General features: G+C 42.5%; 1 protein-coding gene across 10 annotated transcripts in view; it reads left to right on the plus strand.

Annotated features, from left to right (window-relative positions):
• Nucleotides 1–15623, plus strand: part of CNOT1 (CCR4-NOT transcription complex subunit 1) — a 137605-nt gene that overhangs the window by 114723 nt on the left and 7259 nt on the right. For 6 of the 10 annotated variants that reach the window (XM_019505839.1, XM_019505848.1, XM_019505842.1 and 3 more), the window contains 9 exons: nucleotides 886–1028; nucleotides 1607–1715; nucleotides 1810–1979; nucleotides 2916–3168; nucleotides 8016–8264; nucleotides 8834–8997; nucleotides 9258–9375; nucleotides 9910–10011; nucleotides 11495–11668. In XM_019505839.1, coding sequence (XP_019361384.1) covers nucleotides 886–1028; nucleotides 1607–1715; nucleotides 1810–1979; nucleotides 2916–3168; nucleotides 8016–8264; nucleotides 8834–8997; nucleotides 9258–9375; nucleotides 9910–10011; nucleotides 11495–11668 — 1482 coding nt within the window. The remainder of the gene's footprint in view (nucleotides 1–885; nucleotides 1029–1606; nucleotides 1716–1809; nucleotides 1980–2915; nucleotides 3169–8015; nucleotides 8265–8833; nucleotides 8998–9257; nucleotides 9376–9909; nucleotides 10012–11494; nucleotides 11669–15623) is intronic. The other 4 variants (XM_019505844.1, XM_019505846.1, XM_019505845.1 and 1 more) reach the window with 1 other exon arrangement.

Raw genomic sequence — 15623 nt, forward strand, 5'->3', positions numbered from 1 at the left:
TATGACTCTAAAAGGGGAGATCCGTGTTTTTCTCCAATTAAAATGGGAAATCTGTGGTTTTCTCCATTTTTCTGTGGGAAACAGAAAACCCAGATCCCTGAAGATGGATCACTCGTTGATTGTCCATCATGTTTTTCCCATGGTGGGGGGGATTGCAGGAATGCAGAGCACTGTGGAGTGCTGGAGGACCAAGATGCATCCCTTGTCAGGGTTTATAAAGCAGACAGCCATAATAAGTGCTTCAAGGGCATGTGCATCTATTTGCCCTTTTGAAGTGCTTCAGATGTTATTCCTGTCCAGAGCTTAGGACTTGACAGGAGCCTAGCTGTAATTTGACCAGTGAAACTGAGCTGCAAGTTGACTACATTCCTCATCTAAGTGCAAGGTGAAGCTTTAGATCTGGTTTAGCTACCCTAAACTTATTGGACTTTGACATAAACTGACCAGTTTTCCCAGCCTAGACAGTGTCAGGATACTTCCTTCCATCAACAAGCACTTTTTTTCTTTTCTGGCCAAGTTGGTCACTCCATCTTCATCTGCATCCTTGTCCAAAACAGGCACACAACTGAACTCTAGAACTTGGCTTGAAAAGAAGATGCTACAGCCTCAAATACTAGTCTTTAAATTGTTCGCTGTGCTTCTAAAGCCCGTTAGGTTGAAACCTGCAGGAAACTTCATCCTTTGTGAACAATGAGCAGTTACTTATGTTATAATGAGAGATCTCAGGGAAACACTGTGAATAGACTGGTTTTGTTTTGTTGTGGTTGTCAGTCTTGGGTGTTTTAAACATGTGCCTATGGATAGGGGCTTGATATTCTTTTACTTGCAGACACTTCAATAGAGAACTAGGTTTTCCTTCCTGCTGACCATTTGCCTCTCTTCTAGGCTGTGGAGGGCTTATTGGATGCCACCAGTGGTGCAGATGCTGACCTCCTACTCCGCTACCGTGAATGTCATCTGCTTGTACTGAAAGCTTTGCAGGATGGCCGTGCCTATGGGTCCCCATGGTGTAATAAACAGATTACCAGGTCAGTATTAAGAAGGTAAAGAGCCAAGGTGTTGAGATGCTTTCATTGACCTGGGTCATGAGTTACCTTGTGATTCAGAACTCTTGTCCTACAAAAGGCAAACTAGAAATTATTGCAGGTTATGTGTAAACTTAGTTTATCTGTTCTAATATTGCCCTAAAATTTCATAGGAAGCCTTTTTGAAGTAAAACATTAAATATACCTCAGGTGTATGACATTATCACCTTTTTATAGAAAATTCAATCCAAGTCTCCTGAATCTTACCCCAATCTAATTATAATGTTCCTAATGTAGACTAACTCTACTAATGCCTTAAGTGGACAGATTTGCATCTTCAATTGGTCTCACTTCAAAAAAAAAAAAAAAGACTGGGAAAGTTGTTTTGGTGAATTGTGAAAAGTTACAACTGTTGTGTTGTACCATTGATTGAGTGCTCTTGAGCCCATGCACTTGGAGAACACAGGAGGATACATCTTTTAGACATGAGTAACACATTAATGTCAATTACTGAATTGGCAGAATCCTCATAAAATGCTGCTGTACTAAAAAGTAGTATGAAAATGTCTAATTTTCCTTAGATGCCTGATTGAATGCCGGGATGAGTATAAATACAATGTAGAAGCTGTAGAGCTGCTAATCCGCAATCACCTTGTTAACATGCAGCAGTATGACCTTCATTTAGCACAGGTAAGAACTTGCCTTAGAACAGACCATATAATCAGTTCATCAAAGAATTTATGCTTAAGCCTTGTAATTTTGGCTGCATTTTTAATGTTAACAGTCAATGGAGAATGGCTTGAACTACATGGCAGTGGCATTTGCCATGCAACTGGTGAAGATCCTGTTGGTGGATGAAAGGAGTGTAGCTCATGTAACGGAGGCAGATTTGTTCCACACAATTGAGACACTGATGAGGATTAATGCACACTCCAGAGGAAATGCCCCAGAAGGGTGAGATATGAGATAATGTACAGTGCTTTTCTTTTTCTAGTATGCTCTGCTCAGTAGTGATTTGCTTTAAGATTGTGAGCGATTTAAGACTCTTTCTGTATATTTTTCTTTTGCTTAAATATCCTCTGTAAGGGCTTCAGTTGCTCCCAGTATTGTAGTCATCTATTCCCTGTGTCTTGAGAGCACTCTGACATAGTTGTCAGTCCCCCAAATTCTTCTTTATATAATATGTGCATAAAATGTTGGGTGCGTTTGGGGAAGTTGCAACATAGCTTGGAATTGAATATTTTTTGTGGGGAGAAAAGGCTTTCTGTATATCACCATGCAATCCCAGAATATCAAGAAGGTTATTTTCACCTGATCCAACTTGGTCAGTATTGCACTTTCTCACCTATTGTAAATGCATCTAGATAAAGCAAAGAATAGTTTGAATAAATTAGGGTTAGACTACACTAATTAGTTAAGTTTTTAGCTAATTTAGACAACCCCTTTCTGTTGCACAGTATGGAGAAACAGCATCTACCAGTGGTGTACTCAGGTTTTAAATAAATGTACTTTCTTTCGATCCAGACTACTGTCCTGCATAAATAAGCCACATACAAGGCAGTGACTTCTTTTCATCTGTCATCTCATAGCTGTTTCTCTCTTCTCCCAACCGTACTATTCCATAGTAAATGAAGTTCCTATGGTACACAGAATGCTCAAATTTGGGGATTAGATTTGAATGTTGGAGTTCACGATGTTAGTCTCTCCATACAGATGGGCTGCTAGTTTTGATTATCTTGCTGTACAGAGTTCCTTCAAGACCACTGTATTGCAGAGTATAGCATGCAGATTAATTAACAGTATGCTTTGGATTATCCAGTGAGTAAGTTACAATTTTATGTACCATTTCAGACGAAAAGGACTAATTGCTGTTCTGGTCTATTGCATTAGATTACCCCAGTTGATGGAAGTGGTTCGCTCTAACTATGAAGCAATGATTGACCGTGCCCATGGAGGGCCTAATTTTATGATGCATTCTGGAATTTCCCAAGCCTCTGAGTATGATGATCCACCAGGCCTGAGGGAGAAGGCAGAGTATCTACTGAGGGAATGGGTGAATCTCTACCATTCAGCTGCAGCTGGCCGTGACAGTACCAAAGCTTTCTCTGCGTTTGTTGGACAGGTAGAGCTTTTGGAAAGAAAGGTGCTTTTTATTCAACATAAGTAGGGTGTGATGCCCTCCATTTTATAGTAGTATTATGTATCAGTGTTAGAAATCCTTTGAAGTCTTTTATGAGTATGATAGCCATCTGTCAAAATTCTAACTAACTCATGTGCTATGGCTTCTGTTTGTTTTTCATCACTGATGATAATGAAACTTCTCTAGAAAATCATTTGTAACTAGTGATGTCCCAGATCAGTTACCACGGGAACAAGCTGTCAGTGTAGGTTATGATTGTAGTTGGTAAATCTGGCAGGGGTAGAATCTATTGACAAACTTTTTTGGAGTGTCTCTGACAAGAGTCTGTAATGAAATTTGACAAAATGGTGCTCCTTTTCCCCTTCACATTCAGCAGAGCATCTGAAACAAGCAGTCTAGAGAAACCAATCTCTGAGTATAAAAGTGCATCTTTATTGCTTTGTACTACATGGGGAGGAAATTAACTTTTCAGTTTTGAAACATTTTACTTTTTGGAAGAAGCTATCACATTCCATGGGTTAAGGTGGCTTTTTAAATTTAGTCAGGACCAAAAATACCATTTCCTTTGGATTCTGCTGTAATGCACACAATTAAGAGTTGAATATGCACTTGGGTGAGACTGGGATGGGATTTGCAGAAAAGGGAAGTGTCAAAAATAAGTAGCCCAGTATTTCTAATATTTTCTTGAATAGTGTGAGAAGTACATCTCACATTAGGGGGTCAGACTTGATGGATCTGCTCAGGTCCCTTCTGACCCTACTAACTAACAACTATGAAACTACATCTAGTCTACTTAATATGCTGTAAAGTGATGTGGTAGCAAGACTCCTACTAAAATGGAATTATCTTGCTTTTATCTAGCTACAGTTGTACATAATGTCAGTTTGACCATACCTTACAGTGTAAAAAGTCAAAGTGTGCAGAAAGACTGCAAGTGTTCTACCTAAAATTTTAGCCAGCTACAAACTCATAGGAAGCTGGCCCTGTGAAGTCTAAACTGTAGTTCAGGTTGTCCCCCCCAAAACTGGAGGTCCCTTACCCAGTACAAGCTGAATAGAGTCCAGATGGGAACTAATGGCGACTTTATCCATCTTTGTTTCAGCTCTGACCCAAGATCTCTACTTACTCTTTTGGGGACATAATGTGGTTTCTAACTTTTCACTTTAGGGGAAGAGTAGGTCACAGTTGACATATTGCCAGACTTCTGGTTTGTTTGTTTTTTTTCCCCTGGAATGTTTTCATTCTGGCTTCAAGCCAAGTTATAGCTCATGGTCCTGGTTTTACTGGTTCAGTATTTCCTGGTGATGGACAGAAACCAGATGGTCTCCCAGTCTATTGAATCAGCTGCTCTCTTCATAGCTGGCATAGCTGTGATCTGTGACAGAGGTAGAACAATTGGTTAGATGTTTTTAGCCTTGTATGAGACAATCTGATTGATAGTGTTGTGCTTTGCTGCTCTTTCCTGAGGGCTCTTCTGTCAAGTACAATCAACTTCCTTCTGCTTTCTGCTGCATGTGAGAGTCTGTTGGAAATGGGGCTCAAATGGTCTCATCTTCACTGTGTTGAAGAGTCAGCTCTGGTGCTTTACTTTAAATTTCGCGTGCTCCTATGCCAAGCTCAGCACATGCCTGGAAGAGGCAGCATGCTAGTTGGACCCGGCTTGCCCGGTGTCTGTATAAATTGGGTGCTTAAGTGGGGCTTTTTTGGTGCTTTTATCTAATAGCTGATTGAATCAGTTTTGGCTAAAAGCGTCAAAAAGCCCCACAGAAGCACCCAGTCAACAGACGTTGCAGAGCCAGGTTCGTTTGTAATCAGCCTTTTGTTTTTATTGTCCCCAGTAAGTACAGCCTCTTTTCTTCCCTAGTTGCTGGCCAGGCATCTGATTTCCTGCTGATCTAACACAGCTAGAATTTTTAATCTTTGACAAACTAGGCACTAGGCAATACCCATCTTTCTCCTTTTGCCTAATGTTGTATATGGCAGTAGACCAGAGAAGTGGGCAAAGTGGGGAAAAATATGGAACACCCTGGGCAGGTAGCACCCTCCATACCCTCCCAACTTATTTTCAGCTTAAATCTCCTTCCCTGCCCCAGAACATTTGCTGTCTTGAGGTAGGCAACCCTCTGTGTAATGTTAGCCCATGAATAACTCCTGTGAACTGTATAGGCACTGTGGTGGGCCAGTAGGGGGCACTCCTGCATTGAGCCACCCACCTCACTGCCCAACCACCTTCCAGGCTCTGAGTGCCTCCCTGGGGGGTGCCTCACATCTGGCCAACTATCTTCCTGGAGCACAACCACTAGCCTGGGGGTTCCACTGCCACCACCCAGGGCTGGGCTTGATTCTGGCTCTGTGCCCCCTGGGAAACACAGGCCTAGTAGCCCTTGGGGGTACCTGATTCACTTCAAGAACTTGGGATGCTTCCCTCAGTCAGAAGCACAAGTAGCGGTCTCCCTTAGTCAGCTGAACCAAGGGGACCCCAAGGCGTAATCTAGACCCACTCCCAATAAGTCTCCCACACTAGGTACAAAGGAGAACTTTATTGGTTACAAAGGGTAGGGTTAGAATAGGGTACAGGGTAGAGCAATATCGGAGAAATCCTATAGAGTGAACTCGCCTGGCTGGGTAGCCTTTGATCACGCATCTGAATTACTGCAAGCTATACATCTCAGTAGATCTCAGGTAGCTTACTCACAAGTATCATCCAGAGGCAGGTGGAGATTCCCTCTGGAGGCAGGCAGTTCATTGATCATGAGTTTTGAGAGAGAAAGCAAGTTTCAGATGGTTCAGCTCTTCTCTCTCTCTCTGAGCCTTTCTCATGGCTGGTGCCCGCTCCTCCTGGGCAGTCCTTAACTTATAGCCCTTGTGACCTCATTTACCTGGGCCAATGGAGGCCAGCACCTGTTGGCTGTCAGCCAACCAGTTTGAAATACATCACTAGTTGCTGGGCAGACTGGCAGTTCCTAGCTCCCCAGGGAGCAAGCCCCTCACCCAGGTATATGATGCCAGTCATGTAGGCAGAGGGAGCAGGTTCCCCCCTCCCTCAAGAATGTATCCAGCTCAGGTTACCTAAAGGGATAGGGTAAAGTGTTATCCTCTGCCGGGCACATCTTAACCAAATTGTCACAGAGCAGAGTTTTTGGGGAGAAACAAAGGTGGCCTTCTGCCACAGGCACAATGCCTTGTGGCTTTAGCTAGTTCAGTATACTGCGTATTGATGCTCTTTGGAGATGGCTATTGCATTACTCTTCCTCCTCTAACTGTGCTGCTTGGTCATAAACACCTTGTTCTGTATAGAATACCTACGATATTGTCTTTATCATTTTTTAATCTAATGGGTGTTCTTAATACTATTTTACCCCTCATTCATCCCCACTTTGCATGAATTGTATCATTTCCACCTCCATTTCTGTAAATGATAGGCTTTTGAAATTTTGCACTATTTGTCCTCTTTTCTTGACCTTCATAGGATTGCTAGGTATTTTGCATTCAATCGGAAAGGTTTGAAATAGCAACAAAAAGATGTGTTTTAATATGTTTTGTTGTAGTGTTATAACTTTTTGTTTTCCTCACAGGCTACTTGAGTTGTAGTTAATAGAACAATTGGGATAGGGCTTTGCTATTATTCAGAGCAGTATGTTTGACTGCTTTCATTTAAATGCCACAATCTTGTCTCCAGTGCTACTTAAGAATGAGAGATGACAGGTAATGTTGAAGGCAGGCATGTGCCTGCCTTTTCCAGAAAGTACTTCAGAAATTCTAGAAGCCTCCCAGTGAAAGTTTGACATTATGTAGTTTAGTGTCCTTTGCAGTAGAACTTCTGAAATAGGATTTCTGCTTCAAGTTCTAGTTAGCCCTTCAAAAGGTGACTCCAATCTTGGATGGTGTCCATCACTGCATACACATGTGAATAGCTTAATTAAGTCAGGGGTATCAAAGATGTGGCCCGTGGAGCCCTGTCATCTGGCTGCCAGTGGTGCCCTTGAGTCTGACCACCTGGACGAAGCACACAGTCTGCTCTAGGTCCTGTGCTGCATGTGATGCCAGTGTCAACTGGTTTGGGATGGGTGCTACACAGAACTAGCTGAAGCAGGCACTAGCTGGTAGTGCAGCTCCCAGACCAGCTGGAGCAGGCAATGCATGCAGTGCAGTCCAGGACCACATGGAAGGGGTGATGCAGGTCATGGTGTGGGCGCTGCATGCATTAGATTAGGCATGGGTGTTTGGGCCAGACCCAGGGTCAGCTGAATTTTACTTCCCTGGCTTAAACTTGTAGTAACCAGCCGAAACAGATGTAGGATAGTAGTGGTTGCTAAAGACCCATGCCATTTGTCTGTTTGTATTCTCCTGGAAGAATTGCACTAGTAGAAAATAAGGTACAGCGCCACTTGTTGTAGTCAGATGTCTTGCCAGACAAATGCTGTTGCCACTAATAACTTCCACCCGTAGCCTCTACTCTGTGGCACAGAGAGAGGATACTGGTTCAGAGCTGCTAAAGTGCACTTCATCAGCTCTGGTGGTGGTTGAAAAAGAGGAAGATCACAAGGCTTGGGAGCAGATGCCACTGATAAAAAAAATTATGTAGGAGGGGAAACCATTACTCATTAGCTGCTACCAGTGATTGTTGCCTTCAGGTTAGAGGTGCTAATTGTTACCTGTTCCACATGAGGGAGAAGTGAAAGTTAATTAAGTCAGGTCATGCCATGCCACGCCACATGGAGACATCACAAAACATTACTTAATTATTCTGAACAGCAAACAAGTTGTAATACTGCTCTAAAAGTATGCATTTTAAGTGTACGTTCTCTAGTTCTGAGGGTTTTTGTTTTGTATTTTTTGTCTCCATATAGATGCACCAGCAAGGAATCCTGAAAACAGATGACCTGATCACTCGCTTCTTTCGCCTTTGCACTGAAATGTGTGTTGAAATCAGCTACCGTGCTCAAGCTGAGCAGCAGCACAATCCTGCTGCCAACCCCACCATGATCCGAGCCAAGTGCTACCACAACCTGGATGCCTTTGTGCGGCTTATTGCACTGCTGGTGAAGCACTCTGGGGAGGCTACCAACACAGTCACAAAGATCAACCTGCTGAATAAGGTGAGAGGTCCATTTCCATTAGGGTGCTAGTAACATAAAGAAACTGGGATATTTCCCTTCATGAACTGAAAACTTTTAACTTGGATTAAGGACAGAATGTTGGAGATGAGGCGTTTAAATCTTCACATCACTTTAGAGCATGTGTTGAATTGTAGGCTGTTGCATAATTTTCTCTGCATCACATAGAGGCTTCATGATGAAATTGCAAGTGTTTCCTTCCACTTCCCTTTGGAGTAGAAAAACAATGCTGTCAGATTGTTAAAATGAACATGAGGTATCTTAAGTGCAAAAGATACATAACTGTAACCCAAAGTAAAAAATGGCAAATTCCCTGGGAGCCCAACACTAATTGACTGAGAGTTTGTTACGTGAGGCTTACATGTAAACCTTGCCTCAACTAAGTGGAAATAAGAAGTGTGCCACAGTCCAGTTACCCAAATGGTTTCCAGCTCTCTGTTGTTTACTGATTTCTTGCATTAGTCCTTTTTGAAGTCAGATGTAGGCACTGACTGTAGTGAAATATTTTTTTCTGTGCATTTAAAGCATATTCACTTCTTTCTTTTTTTTAGGTTCTTGGTATAGTGGTGGGAGTTCTCCTTCAGGACCATGAAGTTCGCCAGAGTGAGTTTCAGCAGCTTCCTTACCACCGCATTTTCATTATGTTGCTGTTAGAATTAAATGCTCCTGAGCATGTACTGGAGACTATCAACTTTCAGACCCTCACAGCTTTTTGGTACGTAGCTCTGAATAGATTAGATTGGTTCTAGTACTTAAACTTTTTGATAGGATCAAGACTATCTTTAAAAGTTCTGTGACAGCCCTGTAGTGGCAACTTTCTGTGTTGCTCTGTGGATACTGTCTTTGGTACTAAAGATTATTAGTAAAACTGGAATGCTAAAATGTTTTATTAATTGGACTCTAAATTTTCCCTCACCGTTATGAAAAACAGCCTTACAGCTGTGCACTTTTAACCAGCTCTAACTTCTCTTTCAGTAACACATTTCATATCCTGAGGCCTACAAAAGCTCCAGGTTTTGTTTATGCCTGGCTGGAACTGATCTCTCATCGGATATTTATTGCAAGAATGCTGGCACATACACCACAACAGAAGGTGGGGCTGCACTTTCTTCTGTACGCTACAAAGCTCACACACAAGGGAGTGCTTAACTGGCTTGATGCTGTTATCACATCTCTTCCAAGGGCACTGGTAGCATGGCTATTGTGTTTGTATAATCTTCTATTCTCACAGTAATGTAGTTGCATGAAAATTTCAATAAGCTGTCAAGTTTTGGTTAACGAGGGCTTTTAAACAAATAAGGATTTGGCTGTGTATAAGTTTATTATACACTTTTAGCAGCATCAAAGTGAGGACTGTGGTGTTGATTATTCTCCATGATATTCAAACACAGCATGTATGCTTGGTACTATACAAAAGATAAAAGAAGGGCTGTTCATGCTCTAGGTCACCTTCAGGCCCTTGGGAAATAGAGCCATATTGTAGTCATTGATTTAACTTTGTTTAGTTTTGTATTTAAATGAGGATTAGTCTTAGAGGCAGGGGGGCAAAATAAAAGTACTGAACTGTAATATTACAGTTGTAATTTTTATTTATACATTACTCATACTGTCTTTTCTCATGTGTCAGGGTTGGCCTATGTACGCCCAGTTGTTGATTGATCTCTTCAAGTACTTGGCTCCTTTTCTTAGAAATGTGGAACTCACCAAACCTATGCAAATTCTCTACAAGGTAAATAATATAGAAAGATTTCCTATCTGTAAGGTGTAAGATTGAATGGAGTGGAAAACTGACTTAGAAGCACAATACAATTCAGTGCTTCTTTATTTACCATGTCTACATTCGTGCATGTCAGTTTGATTTATGCCATATTTATTTGAATATAAGATGGGTTTTTTCCCCCAATCAGCATGGGGAAGAAACCTCATCTTACATTCACATACAAGGAAACCTCATCAAAATATGTTGTTTATCTTTGAACTGCTGGCAAAAGCAGCATGTGCTCAGTAATGGAAACCAACTATGAAGTTGATTAAATTCATCCAGCACAGACTATAAAACACATGGCCCACATTGAGCAGACATGCTGATGGGACCCTACCATAATGATAGGCTAATGCAGCTGATCTAAATAAGATATGTACTAATATCCATTGTGCTCAGTCCTCAGTACCCACTCTCTTTTTCAAGTCACTGTGTTTGCATATATTTTGACTTGCTTTTCATTTCCACAACTGAGTTCTTTTATTTCCCATTTCCAATGATTCCTGTTGCTTCACCCGCTTTAAATGTCTGGCAAACATTACCAAATGGGGCCCCACAGTGTTGACCTAAAATCCTTCTGTTGCCCTCTGCGTGTCTCACATGATTAGTATTGCGCTGCACCTCATCTGCATATAAATTTTTGGAAGATCCCAGGAGTTGACAAGAACACCTGGTTCCAGTCATGAATGGGGAGCTAATTAGCCTATGGTTCCTTTTGGGGTGATTGTTGGGGGTGTGGAGTGTACACACATACTGAGAAGTGCTGAGCTGTGAGGTCACTATGGCTCAACATGCTATTGACTCTGCTAGGGCCCACCCAGCCCAGTGATATATATGTGGTAAATTGAGCCCTTTGCTTATTAGTCCAAAGCCAAGTCATTGTTTTTGGGTTAGCCCCTGTGCTATGGGGAAGGGGGGAAGGGGCTGCAAGGCGAAGAAGATTGAGGGCAGGGGTGACACTTGACCCCCCCCCCCCCCCAGATTTATTGTCCCTGCTGTAGCAATGGCAGCGGGACAAATTCAAGGCAAATCTCTAATAATTTGATTCTGTACCTGGAAAATAAACTTATAAGCTTCCAGATCTGGAACATTTTTTGGGATGTTATTTTATGTTCAAGTAAATATGGTAATTTGGTCTATGGACTGATAGTATTAAACAGATCTAGTGCTTGTGATACTGATTACAAACTCTGGTAAGATTTGGTGGGGTGGGGAGTGAGGAGGGGAATTGAACCTTTTTTTGACTGTAAGGCTTTTTGGAGTGGATTGGTAGAATAGAGTTTCTTACCAAACTCATTCTTTCTTTTAATTTTAGTTGCCTGACATATTGAAAAGAAAGGGTCTGTTCCAGTGCTTTGCATTTCTGGCTCTGAGGCAATTTAAGTTGGAAGCTCAAAAGGTGCTGCTAATATTACGAGCAAGATTCTCTTCTTTTTTTTTTCTTTTGTAGGGCACACTGCGTGTATTGCTGGTCTTACTGCATGATTTTCCAGAATTCCTTTGTGATTACCACTATGGGTTCTGTGATGTGATCCCACCCAACTGTATCCAGCTGAGGAATCTGATTTTGAGTGCCTTCCCACGTAACATGAGACTTCCAGATCCTTTCACTCCTAACCTTAAGGTAGTGCTTTAATCCCAAACAACATAACACAAAGCTTAAGGATGCAAAACTTTGGATACACATACCCTTTTACGGCGTAATTAAGGAAGGGCTGAAACCTTGAACTACCTCTTTAAAACAAAAAAACCCCACTGTAATACCTTATTTCTTGTAAATCTGAAAGTTCTTAGGAATTTAGAACAACCAAAGCTTTACATCCTTAACTGGAATATTGGTTAAAGTAGCTTTATTTATCTTGGTTTCAGCTGGAATTTAGCATTCAAAATGGGCTAGGACTAGGCAGGATCCAAGCAGGAATGCAGCTCTTAAAATCATAGAAAATTTAAGGTTGGAAGGGACCTCAGGAGGTCATCTACTCCACCCCCCTGCTCAAAGCAGGGCCATCCCCAACTTTATCATCCCAGCCAAGGCTTTGTTTACCTGGGTCTTAAAAACCTCCAAGGATAGAGATTCTTCAGTCTCTCTCTAACCTGTTCCAGTGCTTTGCTTCCCTCCTAGTGAGAGAATTTTTCCTAATATCTAACCTAATCTTCCCTTCCTGTAACTTGAGACACTTGCTCCTTGTTCTATTATTTGCTACCATTGGGAATAGTTTAGCTCCATCCTCTTAGGAACCACCCTTCAGGTAGTTTAAGGCTACTGTTAAATCCCACCTCAGTTGTCTTTGCTTCAGACGAAATAAGCCCACTTCCCTCAGCCTCTCCTCAAGCCATATGCCCCAGCCCCTTAACTATTTTCATTGCCCTCCACTGCACTCTCCAATGTGTCTGCATCCTCTTCTGGAGCAGGAGAGGGCCAGAATTGGACACAGTACTCCAGATGTGGCTTCAGTGCCAAATAGAGGGGAATAATCACTTCCTTTGATTTGCTGGCAGTGCTCCTACTAATGCAGCCCAGTATGCAGTTAGTCTTCTTGGCAACAAGGGCACACTGTGGCTCATATTCAGCTTACTGTCTGCTGTAACCCCTGGGTCCTCTTCTGCAGAGCTGTTGCTTAGTCGGCTGGTCTCCCAGCCTGTACTGGTGCATGGGATTCTTCTGTCCTGAGGTGCAGGACTTTGCACTTGTCCTTATTGAACCTTATGAGACTTCTTTTGGTTCAGTTCTCCAGGTGTCTGGGTCTCTCTGAATCCTAGCCCAACCCTCCAGTGTATCAACTACTCCTCCCAGCTTGGTGCCATCTGTCAACTTGCTGAGGGTGCACTCCATGCCATCTGCCAGGTTGTTGATGAAGATATTGAATAAAACTGGCCTCAGGACTGACCCATGGGGCACTCCACTTGATACCAGCTGCCAAGCAGACACTGAGCCATTGATTGCTGCCCTTTGAACCCAATGATCCAGCCAGCTTTCTGTCCACCTTAGTCCAGTCATCCAATCCTGTACTTCCTTAGCTAGCTTGCAAGAGCGTTGTAGGAGACCATCAAAAGCCTGGCTAAAGTTGAGGTCCACTGCTCTTCCCACATCCGCAGAGCCAGTCATCTCATGGAATGCAGTTGGGTTGGTCAAGCACAACTTGCCCTTAGTGAATCCATGCTGACTGATCTGTGCTAATTACCTTCTCCAAGTGCTTAGAAATGGATTTCTTGAAGACCTGCTCCATGATTTTTCCAGGGACTGAGCCAAGGCTGATGGATGTGTAGCTCCCTACATCCTCCTTCTTCCCTTTCTTAGATGGGTACTATACTTGGCCTTTTCCAATCATCTGGGATCTCTCTTGATTGCAACGAGTTTTCAAAGATAATGGTTAGCGGCTCTGCAGTCGCATCAGCCAGCTCCCACAGTACCCTCAGGTGCATCGCATCTGGCCCCATGGACTTGTACACATCTGGCTTTTCTGTATAGGCCCTAACCTGTTCTTTTGCTGCTTTTGGCTGTCCACCTCCCCAAACTGTGCTGCCAAGTGCAGTAGTTTGGGAGCTGACCTTGCCTGTGAAGACTGAGGTGAAAAAGGCATTGAGTACTTCAGCCTTTTCCTCATCTGTCACTAGGAAGCCACACTTTCCCTGATCTTGTTACTGACATAATTGTAGAAACCCTTTTTGTTACAGTTCATATCCCTTGCTAGCTGCAACTCCGGTTGTGCTTTGGCCTTCCTGATTTCATCTCTGCATGCCTGAGCAATACTCTTATACTCCTTCCTACTTGTTTGTCTCAAGTTTTCCACTTCCTGTAAGCTTCCTTTTTGTTCCAGCTCACTGAAGCATTTGCTGCTAAGCTAAACTGGTCCTCTGCCATACTTGCTAGTCTTGCTGCACATTGGGATGGTTCATATCTGCACCCTTAGTAAGGTTTCTTTAAAATGCAACCAGCTGTCCTGGACTCTTTCCCCCTCAGACTGGCCTCCAGGAGGGTCCTGCCCATCAGTTCCCTAAGTGAATTGAAATCTGCTTCTCTGAAGTCCATGGCCCTTACTTGGATTCTCTCCTTCCTTCCTTTGCTCAGGATTTTGAACTTAATCATTTCGTGGTTGCTGGTGCCCAAGTTGCCATCCAAAGCTACATTCCCCACCAAAGCCTAAAGTATTTCTTAACATACTGAACATAAGCATAGGGTTCTGGCCTTGTAATTGCAGCCACATAAACAGGTCCTTGCACCTATCCAGAGCTCACTGATGTCAGTGGATCTTTGCACAGCTCAAAGACTGTGTGCAGATCTCGTAGGGGCAGATCATTCAGGCTAAAAACAATGATTTGTGGCTCTAATGGCTCTTAGATGCAACTCAAAACAGATGCTATTGCAAAACAGCTATCTACATACTAAGCACAGTCATTTTACATACTAAGTTGAAATGGCAGTTATTTGGAATTAGCTGTGATTGTTCCAAGGCAAAGCATTGATTTGGTTTATTTGCAGGTACTTATTGCAGGACAATGGGCTTGTCCATTTCTAAGGTCTAGGGTTTGCTAGGAGATAAAACACTTATATTCTAATCCTGTTTAGCCTCAGAAATGGACCATAGCGAGTCCTGGTATGAAAAGGTGGATTTGATACACCAGAATAACATCAAGAAGGATTTTATCATGAAAATTGGACTTGCTTGGTTACTAAATACTAGAACAAGGAGGTCTTTGGGACAAGCCAATTAAACTAGTGGAGGCGTAGCCTGGGATTAATGCTCCTTGTCTAGCATTCCATCTGTTTGTACCAATGTATTATGCTAGTTTACTTCCTCTAGGTTTATCTCTTCAAGAATGCTGACATTGGCAGTCTTGCATGTTTCGTTCTCAAAGGAAGCAGTTCTGCTTAACCAGCATACAGCTGATAGCTTATGCTGTATCTTTTGGTCTTGTTCTTAAGAGTTGGTTTCATATAGCATGGTGTAGGCATGCCTAGAGGTCAGTGAAGCAGCCAGCATAAGAAGGAACTGCCTATACTGAAACTTAAAAAAAAATGATGTGCTGCATACTCTCTCTGCTTGCCTCCCTTTTCCCTTGGAAACAATGCTAATGTCTTGCCCTTAAAAGAATGAACATACCCACCCATGTAGACTATCCTGAAATATTGGTATTTTCCTGGATTTTGGAGACACTTCTTTTGAGGAAGTAGTGCTCTGACTACTATTCTGAAGATTTGACTCTTCTAATCTGTAGAGTAGGTATGGCTGCATCAAGGCCATACCTTTTCACCAGTCTCATTCTTTCTTGTATGAGCCACCTTTTATGGTGACAAGAAATCAGTGTTCACAGCCCACTTAGTTCCCTTTGCTTAGGCTGCATATAGGAAAACCAGATGCAGGCAGATTTTTTTTGATATAGCCTTACATACTCTGGCAAGTAAGTAGAATAAAGCTGCTATACAGTCATTATTTGCTATCTTTGAACGCCTGGACTGAATGCCCTTCATCAGAGGGACAAGGCTGCATATCTTGCTGCCAGTCCCATGAGAAATCCAGGTTTTAGCAGTTTGTAGGTAGGTGAAGGAACAAGGTACTTCTGAGGGCTGAGAAAGATAA

Source organism: Gavialis gangeticus, unplaced genomic scaffold (assembly GCF_001723915.1).
Source record: "Gavialis gangeticus isolate Ggan-Ray unplaced genomic scaffold, GavGan_comp1, whole genome shotgun sequence".
In the NCBI taxonomy this organism is placed as follows: domain Eukaryota; kingdom Metazoa; phylum Chordata; order Crocodylia; family Gavialidae; genus Gavialis; species Gavialis gangeticus.